The sequence below is a fragment of the Coregonus lavaretus genome (assembly GCF_964263955.1).
Source record: "Coregonus lavaretus genome assembly, contig: HAP1_SCAFFOLD_3321, whole genome shotgun sequence".
Taxonomy (NCBI): domain Eukaryota; kingdom Metazoa; phylum Chordata; class Actinopteri; order Salmoniformes; family Salmonidae; genus Coregonus; species Coregonus lavaretus.
Window position 1 is genome coordinate 1 of NW_028164499.1, and position 16689 is coordinate 16689.

Below are 16689 nucleotides of genomic sequence, written 5' to 3' on the forward strand. Positions count from 1 at the left end.
GGGGCCTACCTACATGTTCAAGGTAAGAATATATCTGGGGCCTACCTACATGTTCAAGGTAAGAATATATCTGGGGCCTACCTACATGTTCAAGGTAAGAATATATCTGGGACCTACCTACATGTTCAAGGTAAGAATATATCTGGGGCCTACCTACATGTTCAAGGTAAGAATATATCTGGGGCCTAGGCCTACCTACATGTTCAAGGTCAGACTCTGTGACCTACCAAGGGCCTATTTACATGTACATGGTGATAATCTGGGGCCTTCTTACATGTACAAGGTATGCATTGGTTTAGTTTGATCTGTGTTCATGAATTTACGATCCACACTGATTCTAAATGGCCAAATCATATCTTGAGAAACATGTGTGTTGCGTAAATCATGCAAATGTGTGAGACCTTTAGTAGATTTTGTACTCGTCAAGGTTTTTATTTGATCCAGCTTTCTGACCCATACCATACCATATCTCTCTCTCCTTCAGAGCCTCCCCAGTTTGTGAAGGAACCAGAGAAACACATCACTGCTGAGATGGAGAAAGTGGTGGATATCCCCTGCCAGGCACGAGGTGAGACGTGCACATGTCTGTGTATCTGTGTGTATGTATATGCATTCATATGTGTCCATATGGACGCACATGTATGAGTTCAGAGCATGATCACATGTGTATCTGTATGTGTCTATGTTTGTGCATCTATGACCCCACATGTCCACATATGCAGGTATGAGTGTGTTTGATTATAAATTATGTCCCCACATGTCCACATATACAGTACAAAAGTGTGTTTACCACTTTCCCAGTATATAACGACCTCTCTCCCTCCTCTAGGTGTGCCTCAGCCAGACATTGTGTGGTATAAGGATGCTGTGCCCATCAGTCCAGTGAAGACCCCCAGGTACAGGGTGTTGGTGGGGGGCAGTCTGCAGGTCAACGGCCTTCTGCCCGACGACACAGGAATGTTCCAGTGTTTCGCCCGGAACCTGGCAGGAGAGGTGCAGACCAACACCTACCTTGCTGTCACTAGTGAGTATACCTGCTATTATTTTGATTCTGTCTTTTACTCTGAATACAACTCTTTTTACTTGCGTTCCCTTTACTCATTCTGTCTACCTACATCATACCACTTAACTGAACCCTGCTATCAGAATGAAGGAATATTTCAGTCAGTGCATCCCTCCCTCTCTCTACCTGTAGCACCATCCTCTTATCTGTCTCAGCCTACCTAGTTTATTGCCGCTCTCCCTAGCCCTCCCTGTTCTATATCCCTTTGCCCCGTACCACTTTCTCTAATGCTCTTTCTTTACCTTCCTCTTTTCCTCTCTCTCTGTCAGTTCTATGAGTGGCATGTTCTGATGTCATCTTCTAAGACTTTGATTAATCACCTGTTGTGAGCGGGGAAGGCTTTGTCGCCCTGTCTCTTCCCTTTTCCTTCAATCCCGCCCGCCCTCCCTCTCACTCTCTCTCTCTCTCTCTCTCTCTCTCTATCTCTCTCTCTCTATCTCTCTCTCTCTCTCTCTCTCTCTCTCTCTCTCTCTCTCTCTCTCTCTCTCTCTGGGTTGTGAGTGGGTGGTATGAAGGCAATGAAAGGTGGGTGACTGCTGTGTTCATCCTGGGAGTGTTAGTGCTACAAAGCGCTCGCTGAACACTGAGATCGAGGACAGCGAAAAAGTCTGCCACAGGCACAGCCATTAAATGTCAGGATGGGTTTGAAGATGAGTTCCTATTGAAGACGACTTCTTTCCCTCACCTCTCTGTAACCCTCTGCCTGCCTTTGTGCTTCCAATCAATGTGTGTGAAGGGGTGTGTGTGTGCCCGTGTACATGTGCATGTTTGACTGTCTTTTTTCCACTCAAAAAAAGACCTGCACCGTACCTTGTCTCTTATCAGTATGTGTTGTCTGTGTATTCTCTAACCTCCTCTCTCTCCGGCTCCCGTGTGTGTGTGTGTGTGTGTGTGTGTGTGTGTGTGTGTGTGTGTGTGTGTGTGTGTGTGTGTGTGTGTGTGTGTGTGTGTGTGTGTGTGTGTGTGTGTGTGTGTGTGTGTGTGTGTACGTGCGTGTCTCCCCTCAGGCATCGCCCCTAACATCACAGCTGGGCCATCCGACAGCACGGTGATTGATGGCATGTCAATCATCCTCCACTGTGAAACATCAGGAGCCCCCAGACCGGCCATCACCTGGCAGAAAGGTCAGACTCTCTCCACTGCACCCCTCCACCAGGCAAACACTATGTCATAGGGGAGAAGCAGACATTCACAATATGTTTTTTCCCATTATGATTGAACAATGGACTTAACCAGAACGGAGCAGTCCAATCATAACATTACTCAACTATCTGCAAAAGGCTGGATGAATGCACAGTATCTCCCATGGTACCAGTCTATCTAGCTCATGCAGACTAATACCATCCATTAGTTTATTACGTTTTTTATTTAACCTTTATTTAAGCAGAGAGTCATATTGAGACGCAGGTCTCTTTTGCAAATGAACCCTGCAGAATTATTAAATAAACACATTGAATACGAAATGAAATCAATAAATAGTAACAATCAATCAGTTAACCCAAACAGTTTCCCCAGCTTCCCCTACATTTTCCCAACCCATCAAGACATCAGAAGTCAATTACAAAAACCGGTATGAGTGTCCCCAGTGAACTGTGTGTATCTCTGTGCGTGTTTCACTCTCTCTCTCTCTCTCTCCCCCAGGTGAGCGTGTCCTGGCCAGTGGTTCTGTCCAGCTGCCCAGGTTCACCCTGCTGGAGTCAGGCAGCCTTCTCATCTCCCCCTCCCACTTACCAGACGCTGGCACATACACCTGCATGGCCAGCAACTCCCGGGGCATAGACGAGGCTGCTGCTGACCTGTTGGTGTGGGGTGAGTGTGTGTGTGTAGGTGGGTGGGTGGAGGGAGTGTCTTGCGCACTGCGTCGGTACCTGGGGGAGACTCACTAAATCTTGCACATTTTGATGATGTCACATAGCAGACTATTATCTGATTGGTTGATGGACTTGATCCAGGGACAACATGTGACTTGATCCAGGGACAAAATGTGCCACTTGGAGAAATCAGAATATGCAGCACTGCATCCTTCCCTTTCTATAGTGTGTGTATAAGTGTGCTCATGCATCCCTTCTCTCTCTCTCCTATAGCTCGTACCCGTATCAACACCCCCCCTCAGGACCAGAGTGTCATCAAAGGCACCAAGGCCATCATGACCTGTGGAGTTACACACGACCCCAGTGTCACCGTCAGGTAGGAGATCACACACACACACACACAAACACACACACACACACACACACAATGCACCCACCCACACACACACACACACACACACAGAGAGAGAGACACATAGAGACACAGAGTAGTGCTGAGCGATTAACCAAAATGTTGCTTATTTTTCAGTTTTAAACAACTAATTGACAACATCGTTCAATTATTTGAATTCCATTTTGTCCGTTTTTTTTTCTGTGAGCTTAATGCGCACATTGCACAGTGTCTCTAAAGATAAATCTGTGCGATCTAGTAGGGAGTTGTAGTTTCCAACAGGCTAATATTCTACATAGTTTAGCGCAAAACTACAATGAGTTTTGCGTCATTAACTACAATGACCATAAATCATTGCACTCCTACTTGTCCGGTCTGTGTGTTTCTTTTATGCCTGCTACGTTAGGTTAGTGTCAGGCAGACACGGAGAGAAGAGACAGAAGAATGCACGATCGAGAGAGATCGAGAGCAGTTGTTTCGCGAGGTATCTCTACCTGAAAATACATGGTCTAAGTGATTGATAGTTGGTATTCAGCAGTCATAAAATTATGCCTTATTTACTTTGAAGAACTACTAAAATAGTGATTTTGTCAGACAGCATAGGCAGCAGCTCTAAAGAGATGAGATGATGACTTGGAATGAAATAATAAAGTTATCAAATAAAACAAATGTAATACATACAACAACTGAAATATTTTATTAAAGTAAAGTAATGTGAATAAATGGTTAATAAGTGATAAGCAGTAATGGGCAGTCACTACCATCATGGGACTTTTATTAATTGTTTTATTCTGTGTTGTTACAGCATTCAACCCACATAATGCACAGTGCATCTACAAAAAAATAAAATAGAAAATAGAAAACCATTAGATTTTAAAAAATTATCAAACCGAAATACAACCGACCTCAAAAACCACTAATCGCTCAGAGCCACACAAAGCACTTTATACAGACACACACACGCACACTTTTCTCCAACCTTACATACAACAGTGCACACTAACAATGCACAAAATGACAAGGTCACAGAGGCCCGAGCTTACACCTGCTGTGCATGTCAAGAAGCAACACACATACAGCACCTTGCCACTGGTCCTACAGCAACACCACAGTCTAAATATATTGAGCTGTGTGCTGTAGGTCACTAATACAAAGTATAGTCAAGTTCAATGGCTGTCAATATTCAGCTCTCGCTCTCGATCTCTCTATGCCTTAATGAGTGTGTGTGTTTGTGTGTGCGCTTTGCATTTGAGCAGGTCATTTGTGATGTGTTTGAATCAGTCTTTTGATATGCTAGTGTCAGAGACAGTGTTTTCCTGCCCGGTATCCTGCTGTTGTGCTTGGCTACAGTCATAAAGTGGGAGAGATGAAAGGAGCCTATTATAGCCCTGGACTTAATGAAGAGGGAACCGTCAGGGGGATTCTTCAGATTTTTCTGACACACACACACACTGCAGCAATTAGTACCCCACTTTGTGTGTGTGTGTGTGCGAGTGTGTCTGTGTGTGGATGTGATAGTGTGATAGTTTGTAGCAGAGAGAGAGCGCGCAAGAGTGAACATATTGATTGATGCTTAGGAACGACACACTTCAAAAAAGCACAAAGTGGTTCAGATGATCTTCTATTGTATGTGGACAGCCCTTCAAATTAGTGGGTTCGGCTATTTCAGCCACACCCGTTGCTAAAATCGAGCACACCGCCATGCAATCTCCATAGACAAACGTTTGCAGTAGAATGGCCTTACTGAAGAGCTAAGTGACTTTCAACATGGCACCGTCAAAGGATGTCACCTTTCCAACAAGTCAGTTCGTAAAATGTCTGCCCTTCTAGAGCTGCCCTGGTCAACTGTAAGTGCTGTTATTGTGAAGTCGAAACGTCTAGAGCAACAACGGCTCAGCCGCGAAGTGGTAGGCCACACAAGCTCACTGAACGAGACCGCCGAGTGCTGAAGTGTGTAGCAGGTGTCCACATACCTTTGGTCATGTAGTGTATGTATGTACGTTATTTTCCGTGTAGTTGACTATGGTAACTAACGTCCTAACTAACTGTGTGTTATACTGTAGGTATGTATGGGAGAAGGAGGGCTCGGTCATCAACGCCCAGTCCATCCCTCGTATCCGGCTGGACCCTGATGGTACTCTCCACATCTCCCAGACCTGGTCAGGTGACATCGGGACCTACACCTGTAGGGTCACCTCCGTAGGGGGCAACGACTCCCGCAGCGCACACCTCCGAGTCAGGTAACACCATCGACATCTCTCTCTTTCCCTCTTTATCATCCTCTTGTTTTCTCTCTCTCTCGTTCATGCTCATCCTGTCGTGAACAAGAGATACTGTGTTTGTTCTCTGTTCTCCTCGTTGTGGCCTTTTTGAAATTCTCTCTAAATCTCTTGTTCTCTTTTTAACACAAGCACACACGGACGCAAAAATACTTCTGTTCTCTTTCAACATTTTCTAACTTTCTGACTTTTTGCACACCTCACCTTTTTTTGCCACCTCTGACGCATTTTCAGACTGTCAACTTGTCCCTCAGCTCACCTCTCTCCCCATTCTCACCTCTGAAGACAGTGAAGTTTAGCCCCGGAGACACACACTCACCTCTCCTGTCTCTCACCTGTTTCAACCCACTCCTGTCCAGTAGCGGTGTGTGGGTAAAATCACTGGGGAAGCCCCCCGCCCCAAATAAGCCATATTACAACCTATGTTTTGATAATTGCGTTGTTTGCTCTATAACCTGTTCATTCATATGCGTTGCTACAGTGATAGATTGTTTTATCACAAAACTGGATAGCAACCTCTGTCCAGTGAAGTCCACAAACCATATTGCATGTACAGTAACAGACAGTTACATGACCTACAGCATGGTCAAGCAAGTTAATGTTTCCAACATTTTCAGACCACTAAACAACTATTGATTTAGAACCACAGAGAGTTGCGGCAAGTCGCAAAGAAAACAGGAGCTGCCTCCACTATTCCAGCACCATTTCAACATAATCAAATCCCCTCTGCTTAGTCTAATATAGTGACAACTAAAAGATACCAAAAACAATTAAGTCCAATCAACATAAGCTAAATATGTTGTGGCTGTCCACGATTCTGATTTATGTGTGTGTGTGTGTGTGTGTGTGTGTGTGTGTGTGTGTGTGTGTGTGTGCGTGCGCGTGCAAGTAGAAAAACATGTTGACTCACCCTACTTGTAGAGAAACGCCAATGTCCTCTCTTTCATGTTGACGAAACGGTCTATCACGCTTTTAGTTTTTGTTGTCCTAGGCTACCTGGCTAAAATGCTTGCTCGCTAGCCTAACTTCCATTCATGGGCAACGTTAGCTAGTTAACATTAGCCTTCTATATCTACCTACATATTGAACTTCCATCTTCTCAGGCCAGGGGCACAACAATGTATTAATTAATTGTTGGATCAGAATCGCTGTTATAATCATTGGCCAGTATGGAGAATTAAGTCAAACCAAATCCCTATCTCCATCCATGTCTAATTTAGGAAAGGGCCAATTTTAGCTAGCTGGCTAGCTAGCCGCCGGAGATGCAACAATTCAAGTGTTTCTGTCAATGACGTATGCTCTCAATGTGATTTGATAGGAGTGACGCCAAAATCCAAGCTGGCTTCTCTTGACACTTTTCTTTGGTGCGCCAGGACCATTCACAGTTGAGCTTGCTCAGTTTAGATAAATGCTGATTGGCTAATTTATGTATACTTTTTTTATCAAGGGAGGCCAAATGCTCGCTGGCTTCACTTGCCTTAAATGCTATGGGTGGCAACAAACAACGTTTGGACCAGACAGCATCACATAGATGGCCTACACGTAGCGAGACAGAGGGGACGCTGTTTCGCTCGCTCGGATGCTTTCTCCTGTGATATACATTCCGCCTCTTGCGAATTGAAGGAAAATTATGAAACACAGAGAGACGAAGATAAATAATTGTATGTAAAAAATAGATATATTTTGGGGAAGCCTGGCTTCCCTTGGTATCCATGAATACACGCCACTGCTCCTGTCTTTCTATCTCTCTTTTCTTCTTTACCCTTCTCTCCTAGGTTCCCATAATGATGGATTTTGAGTAATTCTTACCTTTAAGAATTTATTAGAAAAACTCATGCAGTCATTTCTTCTCTGTCTGCCCGTCTGTCTGATGAACTCTCTGGCTATCTGTCTATCTCCCCCTCACAGGCAGCTGCCCTATGCTCCAGAGAACCCTGTGTCTCTGCTGAGCTCCTCAGAGAAGAGGGCCATCAACCTGTCCTGGGCCAAGCCATTTGACGGGAACAGCCCCCTAATTCACTACGTTCTGGAGGTCTCCGAGAACAGTGAGTGATCTCAGGTGGACACCTGCCTGACGACTCAGCCTGAATTTAATCTGCCATCCTAGAAGTCGTTGTGTGACTTCAAAAAGGGGTGTTGTCCACAGCAAATTCATCAGCGATTGGATCGTCTCTAACAATTCTAACCAATCAGATTTTCAAAGTTGATAACGTCATCATATAGGTTGGCTCTTCCCCAACCCATCGGTTAATGGGACCAATCAGAACGGTCAGAATGTGTTCGCATTCTAGAAATCGTACGGGAGGGAGGCAAATCCAGACTCATTGTGGAGAAGAAACGTCATATTGGCCGGAGCGATGTGGAAAGGTAGCCAGGCAAGGAGGAGCCAGGGAGGAAAGAAATTCGACTAGAGTAGGAGAAATGTAGAATGAGGAAAAAAAAACACTGTTAGTAGGAGGAATAGAATGAATAAGGATTAGATCAACCGCTGATTGTATGTGTCTGTTCTCTCTCCCTGTCCTAGACGCTCCCTGGGCTATCCTCCTGGCCAACATAGAGCCTGAGTCGACAGCAGTGACCGTCAGCGGGCTTATCCCAGCACGCTCCTACCAGTTCCGCCTGTGTGCCGTCAACGACGTGGGAAAGGGCCAGTTCAGCAAGGAGACTGACCGGTGAGTGGATAAATGAATGAACAATTGTGTGAGTGAGTTAGTTAGTGAGTAAGCGTGTACATGAGCATGGGCAAGCAAGTGAGGGTCCTCAGAGGATCCTTCACTCCCCTCCAAAGCCCCTTATGTCCTGCCATCCAATGATAACAGCCCACTCAGTCTCCCAGACAACAAGTGTGTGATCCCCTGTCCCAGTACACATTGTCCATGGTGTGTGTTTGTGCGTGTGTGTGTTTATCTGCTGAAGGAACAGTATTTGAGTCGATGCAGCCAGACACACGCCACCACCTCACTCACTCAGAGAGGGATTTGGGGGTATCCCGGGAGAGTGTGGAGATCAGGTTGGCTTCACTAGCCTGAGTCACTTTTGAGAATGTACAGTGTGTCTCCTGTGACTCCTTTAAACCCCCCCCCCCCCCCCCCCCCGCCCCCGCCCAATCCCTCAATGCTCTTCTGCATCCCATGTGGCACCCTATCCCCTGTATAGTGCACTACTTTTGACCAGGGCCCGTAATGCTCTGGTTAAAAGTAGTGCAATATGTAGGGAATAGGGGGCCATTTGGGACGACACCATCCTCTTACACCGGCTAGCTAGTCACGCCAGCTCAAATGCGAACTGTTGGATCCCCAGCCTTCTCCAGCTGAGAGGAGAGCCAAAGGGCACTCCTGCCCGACAGCGCAGGGGTTCACACCGAGCACTTTGTGCTTCCGTTTGATCTCAACTCCGCCTCGCTTCAGAAGTGTCGTACAGTATCTCTCTCTGGGCTCTTTGGTTTTGACAGGGTAAGAATAAACTGTAGGGTTTTACTGTATTTAATTGATTGAGCATCATCTGACTGGTGCATTGTGGTATTAGCCTTTTCCCTCTCTGTGTAGGTACCTTATGTTTCCATCAGTAGGGAATCTTTTAGGAAAGGCGTAATGATGTTTTTTCCAGAGCTTAAATAGGTAGATAGGATGAATGGACACATGCTGAGAGGCAATGAAAGACAAATAGGTTATGACAGAGACAGTGCTTTTCATAGTTGTAGAGAGACACAGTTCATTGCCAGATCAACAAATCAACCGGGACAGCATAAAATGCAGTCTTAGGAGGATTGAAATCTATGTTTGGCGTGACCTTCCTCCTTGGACAGATAAACATCCGTCTTTCTTTCCCTAATTTCTCTCTGTATCTGTATCTCTATCTTGTTCCCTACTTTATCTCTATATCTCTCCTCTCTGCAGTGTGTCTCTACCAGAGGAACCTCCCAGTGCTCCTCCCCAGAACGTGATCGCCAGCGGCCGCACCAACCAGTCCATCATGATCCAGTGGCAGCCCCCACCAGAGAGCCACCAGAACGGGGTCCTCAGAGGCTACAGCGTCCGGTAAGAACACACCCCCATGGGATAACAGGATGAGTTGGCTGCTATAACCCTCCCTGGTTCTCTGAATTAAGGATGAGAGTTGTTATGCTGTATGATAGCACATAACATAAGAACTCATGTTCAAATTGAAGTAAAACCACTGACTGTGGTCAAATGTGAGAGAAAGAGTAATTTTGGGAGTAGGTCTACTGTTGTAGCTCTCTGGCAGTTTATCAATAAGGATGAACTCAGTTTACAGTAGGTTTGTAGCTGGTTGTGTCATGGTGTAGACCCAAATAAGGTGGCAGGCATTCTGTAGATATTCCAATCCATTAGAGGTAGAGCCAGTGTTGTCATCGTCATCTGCTCACTCTGGCGAGTGTTGTAGACTAGTGCTCTGTCTCCCCCTACTGTAGATGTTATGTACTACCGTCCCTGGTATGAACACTGGCACTGTGTCTCAGGTACCGTGATACAAAAATGCAAGAGTTGAATGTCTTGTTCTCCAACTAAGAATCCGTTTGTGCTCAATTTCTGCACCCTAGATGGCCTTGTAGCTACAATCGACTCAGACTAGACTGTGTCTTCTCATGTATCGTCTAACAGGTCTGCCTATGGAGTACCAGAGTAAGAACATCTCCAAACCAGACCAGACTAACCTCTCTTCTCTCCTCCCTCTCTCTCCTCCCTCTCTCTATTCTCTCCTCCCCCTCTCTCTCCTCTCAGATATCGTCTGACAGGTCTTCCAGTGGACTACCAGAGTAAGAACATCTCCAAACCAGATGTGACCAACCTTCTCCTGGAGGACCTGATCATCTGGACCAACTATGAGATCGAGGTGGCGGCCTACAACTGGGCGGGGCTAGGAACCTTCAGCCACAAGGTTACTGAGTGGACGCTGCAGGGAGGTGAGTGATACTGGATACTCGCTGCTCATTGGTCCTTATGATTGTCAGTCAGATGTGAGCTGGAATAGTCTCTGCTCATTGGTCCTCATGCTTGTCAGTCAGATGTGAGCTGGAATAGTCTCTGCTCATTGGTCCTTATGCTTGTCAGTCAGATACATACTTAGATAACATGGAAAATAAATTGAATGGAAAGTATTGTACCTGTGTAATTGTTACCTTTTTATACCTATTTAATGACTTGACGCATAAATGAACTTGTCAAGTCAGTATCCATGTCTATTTTGAGGATATAAGGATGATGTTCAACAGGGATAGTTTCTTGATACAGTTCATGTAGAAGGCAGCACAGTCAGTACTGGTACAAAAACGTGGAGTTAGCACCTGTGTCAAATGGTATTGAAGTCTTGCTGAATACATTGATTACTTTCTGAATACAGGTATGTCTTCCTATTGAATCCTCTGTAAGCTCTGTATAGTACATTACATTACACTACCTTGGCAGTAGATTAAAAGTTTGAGGCCACAGATGCAACGTGAAAGCAGGAAGGTTACAGTGTTGTAATGTGTCCCGAGCCTCGAGATAGAAGAAGAAAAAGAAGAAAGTGAAGGTGTGAAGAAGTTAATATGGCTGCCCTTGCCCTTGCCCTGCAGAATCAAAAGCAATACCTGGGATATAGACACATACTGTAAATTCTGCCAGCCAAGGCTGTCCAATCTATAAGGTGTTTAGTTTAGTCTCATGTTCTCTCTATCCATTCCTCTCACCTCTCTCTCTCTCTCTCTCTCTCTCTGATTGTCTCTCTCTGATTCTCTCTCTCTCTCTCTCCCTCTCTCTCTCTCTCTCTCTCTCTCTCTCTCTCTCTCTCTCTCTCTCTCTCTCTCTCTCTCTCTCTTTGATTCTCTCTTCTCCTTTTTTCTCACTTATCTTCCTCAGTGCCGACTATAGCCCCCAGTAACGTTCAGGCGGAGGCTGTCAACTCCACGACCATCCGTATCACCTGGGCCGCCCCTAACCCTCAGTTCATCAACGGGATCAACCAGGGATATAAGGTGAGGGACATCATAAGACACAAGTCACCATGTCACTAAGGGCAGTACCATCTAATGGGTGATAGACACAAGTCACCATGTCACTAAGGGCAATACCATTTAATGGGTGATAGAACTATGACTGCAAGGTTAGAGACACTAGACAGCCTGTCATTAGGGGCAGTCTCATCGATCAACTAGGTGATAGAATGGTACAGGCTGGTACATGTCTCATACTGTGTCACAAGGGGAAAGAGAACTGCCCAAGGGGAGACAGATATGCCACTACTAACCATTGTGAAAGATGGCTTCCAATTTGTCATTTGTTTCTTTGACTTTCATCTTCTGAGCATTTTACCAGCTATCTATCTATCTTGTGGCTAACTAGATCTGGAAGTTGTTTGTTCAATCTCTCCTGCTCATCAAATAAAATAAAATAAAATAAAATTGTATTGGTCACATGCGCCGAATACAACAGGTGCAGACATCACAGTGAAATGCTTACTTACAGCCCTTAACCAACAGTGCATTTATTTTTAACAAAAAAGTAAAATTAAAACAACAACAAAAAAAGTGTTGAGAAAAAAAAGAGCAGAAGTAAAATAAAATAACAGTAGGGAGGCTATATATACAGGGGGGTACCGTTGCAGAGTCAATGTGCGGGGGCACCGGCTAGTTGAGGTAATATGTACATGTGGGTAGAGTTAAAGTGACTATGCATAAATAATTAACAGAGTAGCAGCAGCGTAAAAAGGATGGGGTGGGGGGGCAGTGCAAATAGTCCGGGTAGCCATGATTAGCTGTTCAGGAGTCTTATGGCTTGGGGGTAGAAGCTGTTGAGAAGTCTTTTGGACCTAGACTTGGCACTCCGGTACCGCTTGCCATGCGGTAGCAGAGAGAACAGTCTATGACTAGGGTGGCTGGAGTCTTTTACAATTTTGAGGGCCTTCCTCTGACACCGCCTGGTATAGAGGTCCTGGATGGCAGGAAGCTTGGCCCCAGTGATGTACTGGGCCGTACGCATTACCCTCTGTGGTGCCTTGCGGTCGGAGGCCAAGCAGTTGCCATACCAGGCGGTGATGCAACCAGTCAGGATGCTCTCGATGGTGCAGCTGTAGAATTTTTTGAGGATCTGAGGACCCATGCCAAATGTTTTCAGTCTCCTGAGGGGGAATAGGCTTTGTCGTGCCCTCTTCACGACTGTCTTGGTGTGTTTGGACCATGATAGTTTGTTGGTGATGTGGACACCAAGGAACTTGAAGCTCTCAACCTGTTCCACTACAGCCCCGTCGATGAGAATGGGGGCGTGCTCAGTCCTCTTTTTTTTCCTGTAGTCCACAATCATCTCCTTTGTCTTGGTCACGTTGAGGGAGAGGTTGTTGTCCTGGCACCACACGGCCAGGTCTCTGACCTCCTCCCTATAGGCTGTCTCATCGTTGTCGGTGATCAGGCCTACCACTGTTGTGTCGTCGGCAAACTTAATGATGGTGTTGGAGTCGTGCCTGGCCATGCAGTCATGGGTGAACAGAGAGTACAGGAGGGGACTGAGCACGCACCCCTGAGGGGCCCCCGTGTTGAGGATCAGTGTGGCAGATGTGTTGTTACCTACCCTTACCACCTGGGGGCGGCCCGTCAGGAAGTCCAGGATCCAGTTGCAGAGGGAGGTGTTTAGTCCCAGGATCCTTAGCTTAGTGATGAGCTTAGAGGGCACTATGGTGTTGAATGCTGAGCTGTAGTCAATGAATAGCATGTGTGGAGTGCAATAGAGATTGCATCATCTGTGGATCTGTTGGGGCGGTATGCAAATTGGAGTGGGTCTAGGGTTTCTGGGATAATGCTGTTGATGTGAGCCATGACCAGCCTTTCAAAGCACTTCATGGCTACAGACGTCAGTGCTACGGGTCGGTAGTCATTTAGGCAGGTTATCTTAGAGTCCTTGGGCACGGGGACTATGGTGGTCTGCTTGAAACATGTTGGTATTACAGACTCAGTCAGGGACATGTTGAAAATGTCAGTGAAGACACTTGCCAGTTGGTCAGCACATGCTCGGAGTACACGTCCTGGTAATCCGTCTGGCCCTGCGGCCTTGTGAATGTTGACCTGCTTAAAAGTCTTACTCACATCGGCTACGGAGAGCGTGATCACATAGTCATCCGGAACAGCTGGTGCTCTCATGCATGCTTCAGTGTTGCTTGCCTCGAAGCGAGCATAGAAGTGGTTTAGCTCGTCTGGTAGGCTTGTGTCACTGGGCAGCTCACGGCTGTGCTTCCCTTTGTAGTCTGTAATAGTTTTCAAGCCCTGCCACATCCGACGAGCGTCAGAGCCAGTGTAGTACGATTCAATCTTAGTCCTGTATTGACTCTTTGCCTGTTTGATGGTTTGTCGGAGGGCATAGCGGGATTTCTTATAAGCGTCCGGGTTAGAGTCCCGTTCCTTGAAAGCGGAAGCTCTACCCTTTAGCTCAGTGCGGATGTTTCCTGTAATCCATGGCTTCTGGTTGGGGTATGTACGTACGATCACTGTGGGGACGACATCATCGATGCACTTATTGATGAAGCCAGTGACTGATGTGGTGTACTCCTCAATGCTGTCTGAAGAATCCCGGAACATATTCCAGTCTGTGCTAGCAAAACAGTCCTGTAGCTTAGCATCTGCGTCATCTGACCACTTTTTTATTAACCGAGTCACTGGTGCTTCCTGCTTTAGTTTTTGCTTATAAGCAGGAATCAGGAGGATAGAGTTATGGTCAGATTTGCCAAATGGAGGGCGAGGGAGAGCTTTGTATGCGTCTCTGTGTGTGGAGTAAACGTGGTCTAGAGTTTTTTTTCCTCTGGTTGCACATTTAACATGCTGGTAGAAATTAGGTAGAACGGATTTAAGTTTCCCTCCATTAAAGTCCCTGGCCACTAGGAGCGCTGCATCTGGATGAGCGTTTTCCTGTTGATTTATGGCCTTGTACAACTCATTCAGTGCAATCTTAATGCCAGCATTGGTTTGTGGTGGTAAATAGACAGCTATGAAAAATATAGATGAAAACTCTCTTGGTAAATAGTGTGGTCTACAGCTTATCATAAGATACTCTACCTCAGGCGAGCAAAACCTAGAGACTTCCTTAGTATTTGATTTTGTGCACCAGCTGTTGTTTACAAATATACACAGACCGCCACCCCTTGTCTTACCGGAGTCAGCCGTTCTATCCTGCCGATGTAGCGTATAGCCCGCTAGCTGTATGTTATCAATGTCGTCGTTCAGCCACGACTCGGTGAAACATAAGATATTACAGTTTTTAATGTCCCGTTGGTAGGATAACCGTAGTCTTAAATCATCCAATTTATTTTCAAATGATTGAACGTTGGCTAATAGGATTGATGGAAGAGGCAGTTTACTCGCTCGCCGTCGGATCCTTACAAGGCACCCCGATCTATGTCCACGATATCTCTGTCTCTTCCTCACGCGAATGACGGGGATTTGGGCCTTGTCGGGTGTCTGTATGATATCCTTCACGGCCGCCTCGTTGAAGAAAAAATCTTCGTCCAATACGAGGTGAGTAATCGCTGTCCTGATATCCAGAAGCTCTTTTTGGTTATAAGAGATGATGGCAGAAACATTATGTACAAAATAAATTACAAATAACGCGGAAAAACACACATAATAGTACAATTGGTTAGAGGGCTGTAAAACGGCAGCCATCTTCTCCGGCGCTGTTAGTCTCATACTGTTAAGGAAGCTGGTTTTGTTAACTGTCATTTACAGATGTACTTGATAGGATCATAATGAGATGTATGGAGAATGACTGTTTAGAATCAGCTGTACTAGAACTTCATTCTATAGTAAGTCTTTGAGATGTGATGACACATGCATTGTGTTTCTCCCAGGAGAGTTCACTTAGCAGGAAATCTCAGGGGTCACTATTAAACTCTCTCTGACTGCAGGGGCTGTCCCAAGAGAGAGGTTACTGGGAGGTAGGGTGGGAGGGAGGGAGGGAGGGAGGGGGAGAGAGAGAAAGAGAGAGAGAGAGAGAGAGAGAGAGAGAGAGTGATGTTTACTGTTTATTTCTGATTGTTTATTTCCCTTTTGTTTATTATCTATTTCACTTGCTTTGGCAATTTAAACATATGTTTCCCATGCCAATAAAGCCCTTTGAATTGAACATTGAATTTAGAGAGAGAGAGAGATCTAATTAAAATAAAAAGTAATCAAGAAATGTTTAAACGAATCCAATTAACCACCCAAATAGTACTGTAACAGTATGGTAGTAGGTGCACCAGTTTGAGTGTATCAAGAACTGCAACGCTGCTGGGTTATTCACGCTCAACAGTTTCCTGTGTGTATCAAGAATGGTCCACCACCCAAAGGACATCCAGCCAACTTGACACAGCTGTGGGAAGCATTGGAGTTAACATGGACCAGCATCCCCGGGAAATGCTTTCGACACCTTGTAGAGTCCTTGCCCCGACGAATTGAGGCTGTTCTGAGGGCAAAAGTGGGTGCAACTCAATATCAGGAAGGTGTTCCTAATGTTTTGTACACTCAGTGTATATACACCGGATGAATTTACACAAGATATACAAAAAAATGATATGTACAGTAGTAGATATATTAGAGTGAGCTATGTCAAGAATCCAGTATATAAATAAATACAGTGGGGAAAAAAAGTATTTAGTCAGCCACCAATTGTGCAAGTTCTCCCACTTAAAAAGATGAGAGAGGCCTGTAACTTTCATCATAGGTACACGTCAACTATGACAGACAAATTGAGAATTTTTTTCCCAGAAAATCACATTGTAGGATTTTTAATGAATTTATTTGCAAATTATGGTGGAAAATAAGTATTTGGTCACCTACAAACAAGCAAGATTTCTGGCTCTCACAGACCTGTAACTTCTTCTTTAAGAGGCTCCTCTGTCCTCCACTCGTTACCTGTATTAATGGCACCTGTTTGAACTTGTTATCAGTATAAAAGACACCTGTCCACAACCTCAAACAGTCACACTCCAAACTCCACTATGGCCAAGACCAAAGAGCTGTCAAAGGACACCAGAAACAAAATTGTAGACCTGCACCAGGCTGGGAAGACTGAATCTGCAATAGGTAAGCAGCTTGGTTTGATGAAATCAACTGTGGGAGCAATTATTAGGAAATGGAAGACATACAAGACCACTGATAATCTCCCTCAATCTGGGGCTCCACGC

The 16689-nt window shown here is 45.4% G+C and overlaps 1 protein-coding gene across 1 annotated transcript in view; it reads left to right on the forward strand.

Annotated features, from left to right (window-relative positions):
* Positions 1-130: 130 nt before the first annotated feature.
* The window catches only part of LOC311116963 (protein sidekick-2-like), a gene marked incomplete at both ends in the record, with an annotated part of 58408 nt that continues 41849 nt past the window's right edge, over positions 131-16689 (forward strand). Inside the window, 12 exons of the mRNA XM_084191969.1 lie at positions 131-166; positions 485-568; positions 830-1024; positions 2071-2187; positions 2705-2872; positions 3148-3250; positions 5329-5505; positions 7453-7589; positions 8069-8216; positions 9441-9581; positions 10287-10468; positions 11403-11518. Of these exons, the coding sequence (XP_084048095.1) occupies positions 131-166; positions 485-568; positions 830-1024; positions 2071-2187; positions 2705-2872; positions 3148-3250; positions 5329-5505; positions 7453-7589; positions 8069-8216; positions 9441-9581; positions 10287-10468; positions 11403-11518 (1604 nt within the window). The remainder of the gene's footprint in view (positions 167-484; positions 569-829; positions 1025-2070; positions 2188-2704; positions 2873-3147; positions 3251-5328; positions 5506-7452; positions 7590-8068; positions 8217-9440; positions 9582-10286; positions 10469-11402; positions 11519-16689) is intronic.